Below are 12,382 nucleotides of genomic sequence, written 5' to 3'. Positions count from 1 at the left end.
TATAGCAAAATAACAATGTAAATGACCTTCTTTTAAGGTGTAAGGGTTGTTTTATAACGTGGCCGATTATGAATAATTCTCACTCCAAAGAATTTACAGAATTATATAGATTTGAAATAAATTACACAGTATGGATAAGTTATGTTTGAAAATATACATTTTTACATTATTTGCAAACATAAAAATCAGAAAGCTTGGTAAAATCTATTTGCAATGCTCCCTGCTTCAAGGCTACTCTCCAACACAGCATGAAAACAAATACAGCTTCAAGTTCTAAGAAAAGAAGTCTAAAAGTATCTACATTTCACAACTCCCTTTATTTCAATTTCCCTCTCTGATCTAGGAGTCACAATTTCAAATCCTTCAACTAATTTTCTTGGTATTTCATCGTTATATGGTACAAACAAATAGACTTTGAAAATACCTATGGAAGAAATAAGGTTAAAACACATGTATAACCGCTTACCATCACTTCTGAAGGCTTTAATCAAGACAGAATGAGGTGTCAAGAAGAATATTCCCAAAGAATTACGAATTCTGTTCAGTGTCAGCTTAGAATCCGAGTGTCTTTTGCTCCCTCCCAATTTAGATTAAAGTGTGGGAGATCAAACAAATCAATAATAAGTTATAGTTTAATCAATTGTTTCATTTAGATTCTACAATCATATAGCTAAGATCCAGCTGCAATTTACTATGCCCTTCGACTAATACATTTGATCGACGGACTCACTTGCATTTATGGAAGTATTGAGATAATGCAGGACATCTCGGAGTACATTAATGTAGTTTGCTGTTAATTTCACTGTATTCTTAATATATGTCTTTGAATTTGGGTTTAATTTTAATTTTGTCGAACAATGTAATGAGTATTGTGAGTTTAATGTTACTTTAAAACCTTTGGTAGTATTTTTGTAATAAAGGAGATATTGTAAAAATGTTACTAATATTAACGTTTTACGACATTAAACAAAGGTCACTAAATTATTTATTAAAGAATGAAATACAATTTTATTTTTAAATAAATATTGGTGTTCTTTTTACACCATACCATAAATTAATACAGTGAGAGAAAAAATTGTAACAAAAGGACTTGGTGATTGAGAAACCACTAATGATCCTTAATGTGTATAATCAATTACAGAAACTCATTAGAGATGAGATATGTACAAAGATGTTAAATGATAAAAGAACTAGATGAATAAAAATTTAAAAGTAAAAGATAAATAAGTTTAACTTTAAGAATGTACTAAAAGGAGAAAAAAAAATTACTTGACTCGAAATAAATATTTTCTATATATGAATTTATAAATAAAAGACCAACCATGCAATTTAATCTTATCATTCTACAAAAAATAATTTGTACTATTTAAAAATCCATCTTTTATTTTTCTTTATGGTTCAAACAAATAAATATAATTTCAAACTAAGAGATCTGATGCCACTCTAATAGAAAAAAACGTCAAAACAAGGAAGAGTTTGCCGAAGGCATGCAATTAGAATATGAGAAGAATTAGGTGCACATCTAATTTTGAACTTCTGCTTAATCTTATTATCAAACTCTCAGATTTTCAATGTGAGCAATCTTTCTCCAGTCTTTGCCTTCTGGCTTCTGACATCGTTGCTTGAGCAATGGACAGTCCAAAATGCAAAGAGAGGAGATGGATTTAGGCAGGCCCTCCTCAGGTAAGAATTGGAGGTTACCGCAATCAAAAAGTGTGAGAGAGGAGAGGTTATAGAGAAGTTTGTAGTCTAGCTTTTTCAGATTTCGACAACCATAGATTGTTAAAGATGTAACAGAAGGTGGCAGCAAAACTTCATCGGCAAAAGACTCCACATCAAGATATTTAATATATAAGCTTTCAAGACATGTGTTGACATCCAAGTTCTCTCGCAGGGAGGCGGTAAGTTTTAAACTTGAAAGAGACATGTCTTTTACGTTTGGTGGCAAACCTCCATCTGGGAACTTTTCCACTTTTGGACAATCAATTATCTCCAGTTCAGTGAGAGATGGAAGTAGGATTTGCATGTTTTTTGGCAACAACTTCAAATTCCCCGCTCTTCCAATTTTAATTATTTGTACCAATGGTGCAGATAATCCTTCATTGGGAAATGATTCAAACAGAGGACATTCATAGATTGACATTTCAAAGAGATGATTATGAACGTGCTCTTGTGATATTCTTTGTAGGTTTTGGCATCCATGTAGATAAAGAAGACGAAGCATTGGAAAGAAATTTAGCTGAAAGATTGTAAGAGAATCACAACCACCATTAATTATCAGTACTTCAATGAAATCATAATGGGTCATGTGAATATTCACAAGTGGGCATGAATAAGTTTGCAAGACTTCAAGAGTTGATGTGACTACGCTGTGTTCGCTAATGATGAGGATATCACATGACTGAATAGATAGGTCCTTTAAATGAAGAAGTTGCTCTGGCAGACTTTTCAGTTTGGGACATTGAACAATACCAACCTGCCGAAGAAGTGGAAAAGAAGTAGTTTTACATTCCCATTCTTCCCATTCCTTCATGCAGTAGAATTCCAACCTTTCCAAGGACTTGAATGAAGAAGAGTTGCTCCCATAAAATTCAGCACCAATACTCACTATTCCATCAAGTCCTGTAATCTTGAGGGTCTTCAGAGATGACAATAGTCCAAGGGGAGGCAAACATAAGCAATATTTACAATTCTCTAACTCTAAGGATACCAAATTTGATAAGGAATTATCGAATATCCAACTTGGGAATTGTGTACCACAATAGCTCCTGATTGAAAGATGCTCCAACTGATTAGAAGGTTGTAGATTCTCAAGCACTTTCTTCTCTTTCCTTGGATCATCGGGGATTTGATTCCGATGCCATATTAAATTTAGCTCCATAAGGTGTTTATTTTTCAAATTTGCTTCTAATGCATCCAAAGGATTCACAATATTTTGCACCTCATTAATTGATAGCCTTCCATGAAGATTGAGTCCTCCTAGTTCCTTAATACTGGTGACCTCATTATTTCTATTAACACAAAACGTACTCAGTACTTGAAGATTCTTCAACTCTCCAAAATGCATTGGCATTTTTGTCACTTGTGTACCTTCAAATTCCAGGCAACGCAATTTGGTGAGTTTATGCAAAGTTGAAGGCAATTCCTTAAAATAAAAACAACCATTCAACCTCAATATCAGCAAGTTATAGAGTAAACCTACTGAGTCGGGTAGGTTTTGTATACAAGTATAAGAAAGGTCCAATGAATGGAGGTGTTTAAGATCACCAACAGAATTAGGGACCTCTTTCATGTCATTATATCCACTCAAACATAAGACACGTAAAAACTTCAACTTGGAGAACAATTCATGTATACTCTCGAATAGATAAGGAATACCGGGACCTCTAACGTTATTTGTAATCTGAACAAATGAACGCAGTCTTTTTAAACTCCCAAAACCATCAAAAAATCTTACATCAGCGGATGCAAATGAAAAATCAGCATATGCAAATGAAAAATGACGAGTTGTTTTGGGTATACTATTTCCTTTATCAAATTTAAACCTGAAACAAAAGTCTCCACAAACATATTTTGCCAAATCATTAAGAAGGTCATGCATGACGAATTTCTTTATGACGGTTGATTGAAGAAAGAAAGACCTCGTTAATAAATCATCGAAATACTGTTCACCAATTTCTTCTACATTCTTGTTCTCATGAGAATGATGGAGAAAACCTTCAGCCATCCACAACAAAATTAATTCCTTCTTCACAAACTCATAATCTTTTGGAAATAACGCACAATAAGCAAAACACTTCTTTAGGTGAGAAGGAAGGTGTTGATAACTCAATAGTAAAGCAGGGATAATTTTAACTTTTTTCGGTAACTCCCATATGTCGCTTTCCAATACACTTTTCCAATCTGAAATGGATGACTTTGTGTGCAAAAGACTTCCAATGGTTTTCAAAGCCAGAGGTAATCCTTTGCATTTCTCAACTATCCTTCTTCCGATCTCCTTTTGCTCATCGTTCAATTTTAGATCATCACCTTTTAGTGCATGTTTTATGAAAACTTTCCAGCATTCATCCTCTTCTAATTGCTTTAGACGATGCACTTCAGATCTCATGTTAGAAGCAACTCTCTCAGCACGTGTTGTGACAAGAATTCTACTTCCTGGAGCCCCATAGCTAAGAGGAGTACGCACAGCTTCCCATTCTTCTTGTCTTTCGTTCCAAACATCATCCAAAACAAGAAGAAATTTCTTTCCTGATACTTCTCCTTTCAATCTTCCATGAACCATCTCTAGTTCTCTGCTATCATCTTTAGATTTCGTGATTGCCTCAAGAATTGTTTTTGTCACTGTCAAAACATCAAAATGATCGGAAACACACACCCAAGCTCTTATATCAAATTTAGCCTCCATTTTTGAGTCATTGTATACATGCTGGGCGAGTGTTGTCTTACCCAACCCACCCATTCCTACTATGGAAAGTATGGATAGATGGTTATGATTGTCGGTCTCAGATGTAAGCCAATTAAAGATAATTTCTTTGTCAGCATCTCTGCCATAAATAACACTTTCAACCACCAAAGAAGATGATGGCAATTTCTGTGACACTTTACTACCTGATCTATCACCAGAATAAGTACCCTCTTTCAAACCAAGAGCACCCTTTTGCTTTGCAAGATATTCTAGTTTTTCTAAGATTTCTTTCATCTCTGATTCAGTTTTCTTGTTAAACGAACTAAAAGTAGAGTTGAAGAAATTTGATACCTTGTAAGTAAAGGTTTGAGGTTCGGATTCAGCTTCCACTTGGGATCTGGTGAGTTCATAATCTATTTCAGCCAAGAGATCCTCTGCATCAAAGACAGCCTCTTTGACAGAAAAAAGCCATGCTTTAACGTGTGGATCTGTAAACTGCTTCTGTTCTGCATCATAAGCGAGAGCATTGATGGAGTGCAGCATGATGTTCAAGTTGCCGAGCAGCTTCTCATCAAGTTTTCTTCCACGAAAGAAGTCAACAAATTGAGGAGAAGTCAGCTTGTCGAATGCAACCTGAAGAAAAGCGGAAAGAAGAGCACCACCAACAAGTTCTGCTGCCATGGTAAGAGTTGGATTGGAGTGGATGCTGAATGGAAGTGTGTAATGTGAAATCGAAGTTTACGACTGTAATTCTTTGATCACAAATTTTCTCAGCTTTGTTCCCAATTCTCGTTAGATTAGGATTGGACGGTTCAAACATTCGATAAGTTTTATTCATCATTATAAAATGTGAGCAGTTCGATATTCATTCAACGGTTGTGATGAATGAAAGTCTGAAATCCCGATGGAAAGAAGGTTGTGTCTTTATAATATAAAAATGTTTACACAGCTGTAATGCATGAATGGATGTCTGACAAATAAAAAATAGCAGTGACATCTGACTTGGTTTACATTATTTGGATACAGTTGTTATCTACAATGAAGGTCATTTACAGTAATTGTAAACACAAACTACATTAATATACTCAATATGCTCGTTGTTTAAAAAAAATTATCAAACTAAACATAAAAAATAAGTTGAAATCAACGAATAAATAAGTGGATAGTTGTGTTATATTTTTTACACATGTTCATTACCCTTATATACATTAAGCAGGACATGGATAAATTTTATACTGTTTTCACTATTGATAAGCTCATCACAGGAATCAATAGTTAGTTCCTTTGAATGCAAAAGTTGCTCTGGCACACTTTTCAGATTCGGATATTTCCGGATACAAAGATGATGAAGACGTTTAAAAGAAGTAGTTTTACATTTCCATTCTTCCCATTCCTTCATGTTGGAGAATTCCAATATTTTCAATAACTTGAATGAAGGAGAGATTCAGCACCAATGCTCACTATTCCATCAAACCCTATAATATGTAGGATCCTTAGAGATGACAAAAGTCCAAAGGGAGACAAACATAGGCAATATTTACAGTCAGCTAACCATAAGGACACCAAATTTGATAATGAATTATCGAATACCCAACTTGAGAATTGTGTACCACCATAGTTATCGATTGATAAACCTTCCAATTGTGTAGAAGGTTTGAAGATTCTCAAGTATTTTATTTTCTTTTCCTGGATCATCAAAGACATGGTTCGAATTTGATTTCAACACTCTAGCGTTATGTATGAAAATATATATTTTTACATTATTTTCGGTATTTTATAAAACTGAAAACAAAATACATGCAGAATGCATACATGTGCTCAGTAAATGACGAAATGACACCAGAAATCTATCATTTTTATCATTTTGGTACACTGGTAGAAATAGACTTTACCATCTCTTTAGATGTTTTGGTTCAATATTTACAAAAGTTGTTGAGAAGATCACTATGGAGGGTCTCTTCCACTCCTGGATAAAGAAAGGGATCACTAATTTAAAATCAATCCCAATAAAAGGAATAAATAGACACTCATTGGATATTACCATAAGAAATCCTACAGAGTGCATGCTTATATTGATGCATTTAATGAGAAACCAAATAAAGGTTATCATATCCTTTGCATGATCTACAAATCTCTACTGATGTGACCAACCTTTACTGTGATAATAAAGCAGCAAGCATATTGCTTTTAATCTGAGTTTTCATGAAAGAACAAAGTATATTAACATAGATTGCCATGCTTTGAGGGGGAAAGCTGCAGAACAATCTGTTTCAAATACAGCATGAAAACAAATACAGCTTCAAGTTCTAAGAAAAGAAGTCTAAAAGTATCTACATTTCACAACTCCCTTTAATTCAATTTCCCTCTCTGATGTAGGAGTCATAATTTCAAACCCTTCATATTTATATGGTACAAACAAATAGGCTTTGAAAAAGAAATAGGGTTAAAATACATGCATAACCGCTTACCATTACTTCTGAAAGCTTTTATCAAGTGTCAAGAACAATATCCCTAAAGAATTACGAACTCTATTTAGTGTCCAGCTTAGAATCCCAGTATCTTCTGCTCCCTCACAATTTAGATTAAAGCGTGGGAGATCAAACAAATCTCTGATAATTTTATAGTTTAATCATATTGTTTCATTGAGATTTTTCCAATTAGATGGCGATGCAAGCTGCATATTTAGATTAAAAATGTGAGATATTAAACAAATTAAACATAGATTATTGTTCAGACATATTGATTTAACAAATAACAATAGCAAAAAGACAAGTTAGAAAAATGTTTGATTTGAAAAAAGAATTATATTATGGTCAATTAACAAATCATTTAGTAAAACTCATCTAGTGCAAGATCTGAACTCAATCATATAAGGAATTAACATCATTCTTTATCCAAAACCTTAAGACAATGGATTAATGAGTATATAGTGTTATACTTTCTCTTTTCTATCCAATGTGGAACTTAGACTCATACTTGGATTTCCAATATTTACACAGTTCTGTGTCGGGTTCCATCCAATATAAACCAGGTTTTCCTTCATATTTGTTCATATTTGCTCTAGATTAATATTTGGTTTTCCTTCAATGAATAGTAGTTTTTCTAAATCTTTGTTAATTTGGCATTCTTTGTTAGAATTTTATATTGTTTGATTTTAGGATTCTCAGAAAGAAAGAAAGAAAAAAAAAAAAAAAAAGAGATGCAACTGAGAAGAATATTTGGAGTTGAATAAAGAGATTGACAACAACAACAGTGGTGCATAGAATTGGAGTTGAGTAGTTTGAGCAATCATTGTTGCTGCTAATTGAAGGCTTACTCAGAACCTGCTGAATCCACAGACATTCAACCTGTTTCTGCCCAATTTCATTTTCATTAGAATGCATTNAATTCATCTTCTTCATTCTGAATTGAAAAAGCCAAAACAAGATCATGTGCATTCAGTTTTCAGCCTTGCATCATACTAGTTTCAGTTTTTAATGTAGAATTTTCTCTTATTAAGAGTTAAACATGATTCTTTTATTCAGAGGAATTGAATATACTACTCAACTAATTGAGTTGGATGACCCCTGTGGTAAACATGATTCTCTTACATAGTTGGTATATTTTGTTTACCTTAACTATTATCCTTTTTCGGTCAATATTCTTCCAAACATAAAAGGCTTTAATTCTTCCCCTCAATCTTTCATCCTAAAAACAAAAGCACATACACATTCTGAGAATCTTTACCTTTACATGTGATTTTGCAGAAAGGAAAACTTCTTATAATTTTTATCATGCAAAGAAATTGCAGAAAATCCATAATTGAACCTTTTCTTTTATGGCTCTTATAATTTAGTAAATTTTTTTAATAAAAACAACATTAGAAGTCTTTAGTAATGTTTATTTTATAAAAGTAACATAATTGAAATGTTACTTTATTGTAAAAATGTTAGTAATATTAACGTTTACAACATTAAACAAAGGTCACTAAATTATTTATTAAAGAATGAAATAAAATTTTATTTTTAAATAAATATTGATATTATTTTTACACTATACCATAAATTAAGAAAAAGTTGTAATAAAAGGACATGATGATTGAGAAAAAATATTGAAGTACATGTAGGCTAAAAGCTTCTTATATGATTCATGTAATGTATACAAATCATTCCAAAAGTTCTGTAGAGTGACCAAGTCCAATATGAGTTAATTATGTCGTTATACTTCACGAGTTAATCATATAAAATTCTTTAATCTTTTGTGTCTTATTCTTATAGAAGTTTTTTTAAAACCAATTTATATTTTAAAGAAACAACTAATGATCCTTAATGTGTATAATCACTTGCAACGTGAAAAGGAGTTAGAAGATAAAAAAACAAGAATGAATAAAAATTTAAAAGTAAAAGATATAAATAAGTTTAAGTTTACGAATTTAGTAAAATGAAAAAAAAATTCTTGACTCTAAATAAATATTTTCTATATATGAATTTATAAATAAAAGACCAACTATGCAATTTCTTCAAACCAACCGGTCTTTCATCTTATCATTCCACGAATAATGATTTGTAATATATAAAAAATCCATCTTTTATTTTTTTTCATTATTCAAACAAATAAATAAAATTCCAAAATAAGAGATCTGATTCCACTTTAATAGAAAAAACAACTAAAAACAAGAAAGAGTTTGTCGAAGCCATGCAATTAGGTGTGAGAGGAAGCTGTTAGCAGATGAACATCTAATTTTGAACTTTTTTTTCCATCTTATTACCCAACACTTAGATTTTCAATGTGAGCAATCTTTATCCAATCTTTGCCTTCTGGCTTCTGACAACGCTGCTCGAGCAATGGACAGCGCCAAATGTCAAGATAAGAGATGGATTTGGGCAAACCCTCCTCAGGTAAGCATTGGAGGTTAGGACAATCACCAAGTTCGAGAGAGGAGAGGTGATAGAGAAGCTTGTAGTCTAGCTTTTTGAGATTTTGGCAATGAATGATTCTTAAAGAGGTAAGAGAAGGTGGCAGCAAAACATTGTCAGGAAAAGACTCCACATCAAGAGATTCAATAGATAAGCTTTCAAGACATGTGTTGACATCCAAGTTCTCTCGCAGAGAGGCGATAAGTTTTAAACTTGAAAGAGACATGTCTTTTACCTTTGATGGCAAACCTTCGTCTGGAAACTTCTCCACTTTTGGACAATCAATTATCTTCAGTTCAGTAAGAGATGAAAGCAGGATTTGCATGCGTTTTGGCAACAACATTAAATTCTCCACTTGCCTAATGTCAATTATTTGTACCAATGGTGCAGATAATCCTTCATTGGGAAATGATTCAAATCGAGGACATTCATAGATTGACATTTCCTTGAGATTATTATGAGCATGCACTTGTGAAATTCTTTGTAGGTTTTGGCATCGTCCCAGATGAAGTGAACCGAGCATTGGAAATAAATCTAGCTGAAAGATTGTAAGAGAGTCACAACCACCAACAATTGTCATATCTTGAAGGAAATCATAATGGGTCATGGGAATATTCACAAGTGGGCATGAGTAAGTTTTCAAACATTCAAGTGTTGATGTGTCTACGTTGTGTTCCCTGATGATGAGGCTATCACATGTCTCAATAGATAGGTCCTTTAAATGAAGAAGTTGCTCTGACAAACCTTCCAACTTGGGACAATCATGGATAACAAGTTGTTCAAGACGTGGAAAAGAAGTAGTTTTACATTCCCATTCTTCCCATTCCTTCATCTTGAAGAATAGCAATCTTTCCAAGCACTTGAATGAAGAAGAGTTGCTCCCATAAAATTCAGCACCAATGCTCACTATTCCATCAAGTCCTGTAATCTCGAGGGTCTTCAGAGATGACAATAGTCCAAGGGGAGGCAAACATAGGCAATATTTACAATCCTTTAACTCTAAGGATACCAAATTTGATAACGAATTATCAAATACCCAACTTGGGAATTGTGTACCACAATAGCTCCTGATTGAAAAACGCTCCAACTGATTAGAAGGTTGTAGATTCTCAAGCACTTTCTTCTCTTTCCTTGGATCATTAGGGATGTGATTCGAATTCCATATTAAATTTAGCTCCACAACGTGTTTATTTTTCAAATTTGCTTCTAATGCATCCGAAGGATTCACAATATTTTGCAGCTCATTAATTGATAGCCTTCCATGAAGGTTGATTCCTCCTAGCTGCTTAGTACTGAACTCACTGTTTCTACCGACACAAAACATATTCAGTACATGAAGATTCTTCAATTCTGCAAAATGCATTGGCATCTTTGTCACCCCTGTACGTTCAAATTCTAGGCAACGCAATTTGGTGAGTTTATGCAAACTTGAAGGCAATTCCTTCAAATTTGAACAACCATTCAACCTCAATATTAGCAAGTTATAGAGCAAACCTACTGAGTCAGGTAGTTTTTGTATCCTAGTACTAGAAAGGTCCAATAAATGGAGATGTTTAAGATTACCTACAGAATCTGGGACCTCTTTGAGTCCATAATACCCTTTCAAAGATAAGACATGTAAAAACTTCAACTTGGAGAACACTTCACTAATCAAAATCTCGAATGGACCAGGAAGACCTGGAAATAGACAGTCATTTGTAATCTGAACAAATGAACGCAGTCTTTTAGCATCAGTTAAACTCCCAAAACTATCAAAATATCTTATATCATCGTATGCAAATGAAAAATGACGGGTTATTTTGGGTATACAATTTCCTTTATCAAATTTCAACCTGAAACAGAAGTCTGCACAAACATATTTTGCCAAATCATTCAGAAGGTCATGCATGACGAAGTGCAATTCGAAGTTTGATGGAAAAAAGAAAGACCTCGTTAATAAATCATCGAAATATTGTTCACCAATTTCTAGTAAATTCTTGTTCTGTTGAGAATGGTAGAGAAAACCTTCACCCATCCAAAACAAAATTAATTCCTCCTTCAGAAACTCATGATCTTTTGGAAATAACGCACAGTAAGCAAAGCATCTCTTGAGGTGAGAAGGAAGGTGCTGATAACTCAATAACAAAGCAGGCATAATTTCAACTTCTTTCGATAAGTCCCATATGTGGCTTTCCAATACGCTCTTCCAATCTAAAATGGATGACTTTGTGCGGAGAAGACTTCCAATTGTTTTCAAAGCAAGAGGTAATCCTTTACACTTCTCAACTATCCTTCTACCAATCTCCTTTTTCTCATCATTTAATTCAAGATCATCATCTTTCAAAGCTTGTTTGTTAAAAACTTTCCAGCATTCATTCTCTTCTAATTGCTTTAGGTGATGCACTTCAGATCTCATGTTAGAAGCTACTTTCTCAATACGTGTTGTGACAAGAATTCTACTTCCTGGAGCCCCATAGCTAAGAGGAGTTCGCACAGCTTCCCATTCTTCTAGCTTTTCGTTCCAAACATCATCCAAAACAAGAAGAAATTTCTTTCCAGATACTTTTCCTTTCAATCTTCCATGAACCATTTCTAGGTCTCCGCTATCATCTTTAGATTTAGTAATTGCCTCAAGAATTGTTTTTGTCACTGTAAAAACATCAAAATGATCGGAAACACACACCCAAGCTCTTATATCAAATTTAGTCTCCATTCTTTGGTCATTGTATACATGCTGGGCGAGTGTGGTCTTACCCAATCCACCCATGCCCACTATGGAAAGTATGGATAGGTTTTGATTGTGGGTCTCAGATGTGAGCCAATTAAAGATAATTTCTTTGTCAGCATCTCTGCCATAAATAATACTTTCAACCACCAAAGAAGATGATGGCAATTTCTGTGACACTTTAATACCTGATCTATCACCAGAATAAGTATCCTCTTTCAAACCAAGAGCACCCTTTTGCTTTGCAAGATATTCTAGTTTTTCTAGGACTTCTTTCATTTCTGATTCAATTTTCTTGTTAAAGGAATTGAAAGTAGAGTTGAAGAAATTTGATACCTTGTAAGTAAAGGTTTGAGGTTCGGATTGAGCTTCCACTTG

At 33.6% G+C, this 12,382-nt stretch overlaps 2 protein-coding genes across 2 annotated transcripts in view; both read right to left on the bottom strand.

Annotated features, from left to right (window-relative positions):
• Nucleotides 1-1,380: 1,380 nt before the first annotated feature.
• On the bottom strand, nt 1,381-5,310 carry LOC106763243 (putative disease resistance RPP13-like protein 1). Its single transcript, XM_014647452.2, has one exon. It carries the CDS (start codon nt 5,084-5,086, stop codon nt 1,553-1,555), a length of 3,534 nt encoding a protein of 1,177 aa, XP_014502938.1. The 5' UTR covers nt 5,087-5,310; the 3' UTR covers nt 1,381-1,552.
• Nucleotides 5,311-9,010: 3,700 nt separating this feature from the next.
• Nucleotides 9,011-12,382, bottom strand: part of LOC106753594 (putative disease resistance RPP13-like protein 1) — a 4,283-nt gene continuing 911 nt past the window's right edge. The window contains exon 2 of the mRNA XM_022781505.1: nt 9,011-12,378. Coding sequence (XP_022637226.1) covers nt 9,149-12,378 — 3,230 coding nt within the window. The 3' untranslated portion in view covers nt 9,011-9,148. The remainder of the gene's footprint in view (nt 12,379-12,382) is intronic.

This window comes from Vigna radiata, chromosome 1, assembly GCF_000741045.1.
Source record: "Vigna radiata var. radiata cultivar VC1973A chromosome 1, Vradiata_ver6, whole genome shotgun sequence".
Taxonomy (NCBI): domain Eukaryota; kingdom Viridiplantae; phylum Streptophyta; class Magnoliopsida; order Fabales; family Fabaceae; genus Vigna; species Vigna radiata.
This window is presented reverse-complemented; position numbering and strand designations above follow the sequence as displayed.

What these genes read in the sequence shown, in the direction of transcription:
- LOC106763243 (XM_014647452.2), bottom strand. Translation starts at nt 5,086, where the DNA reads ATGGCAGCAGAACTTGTTGGTGGTGCTCTTCTTTCCGCTTTTCTTCAG.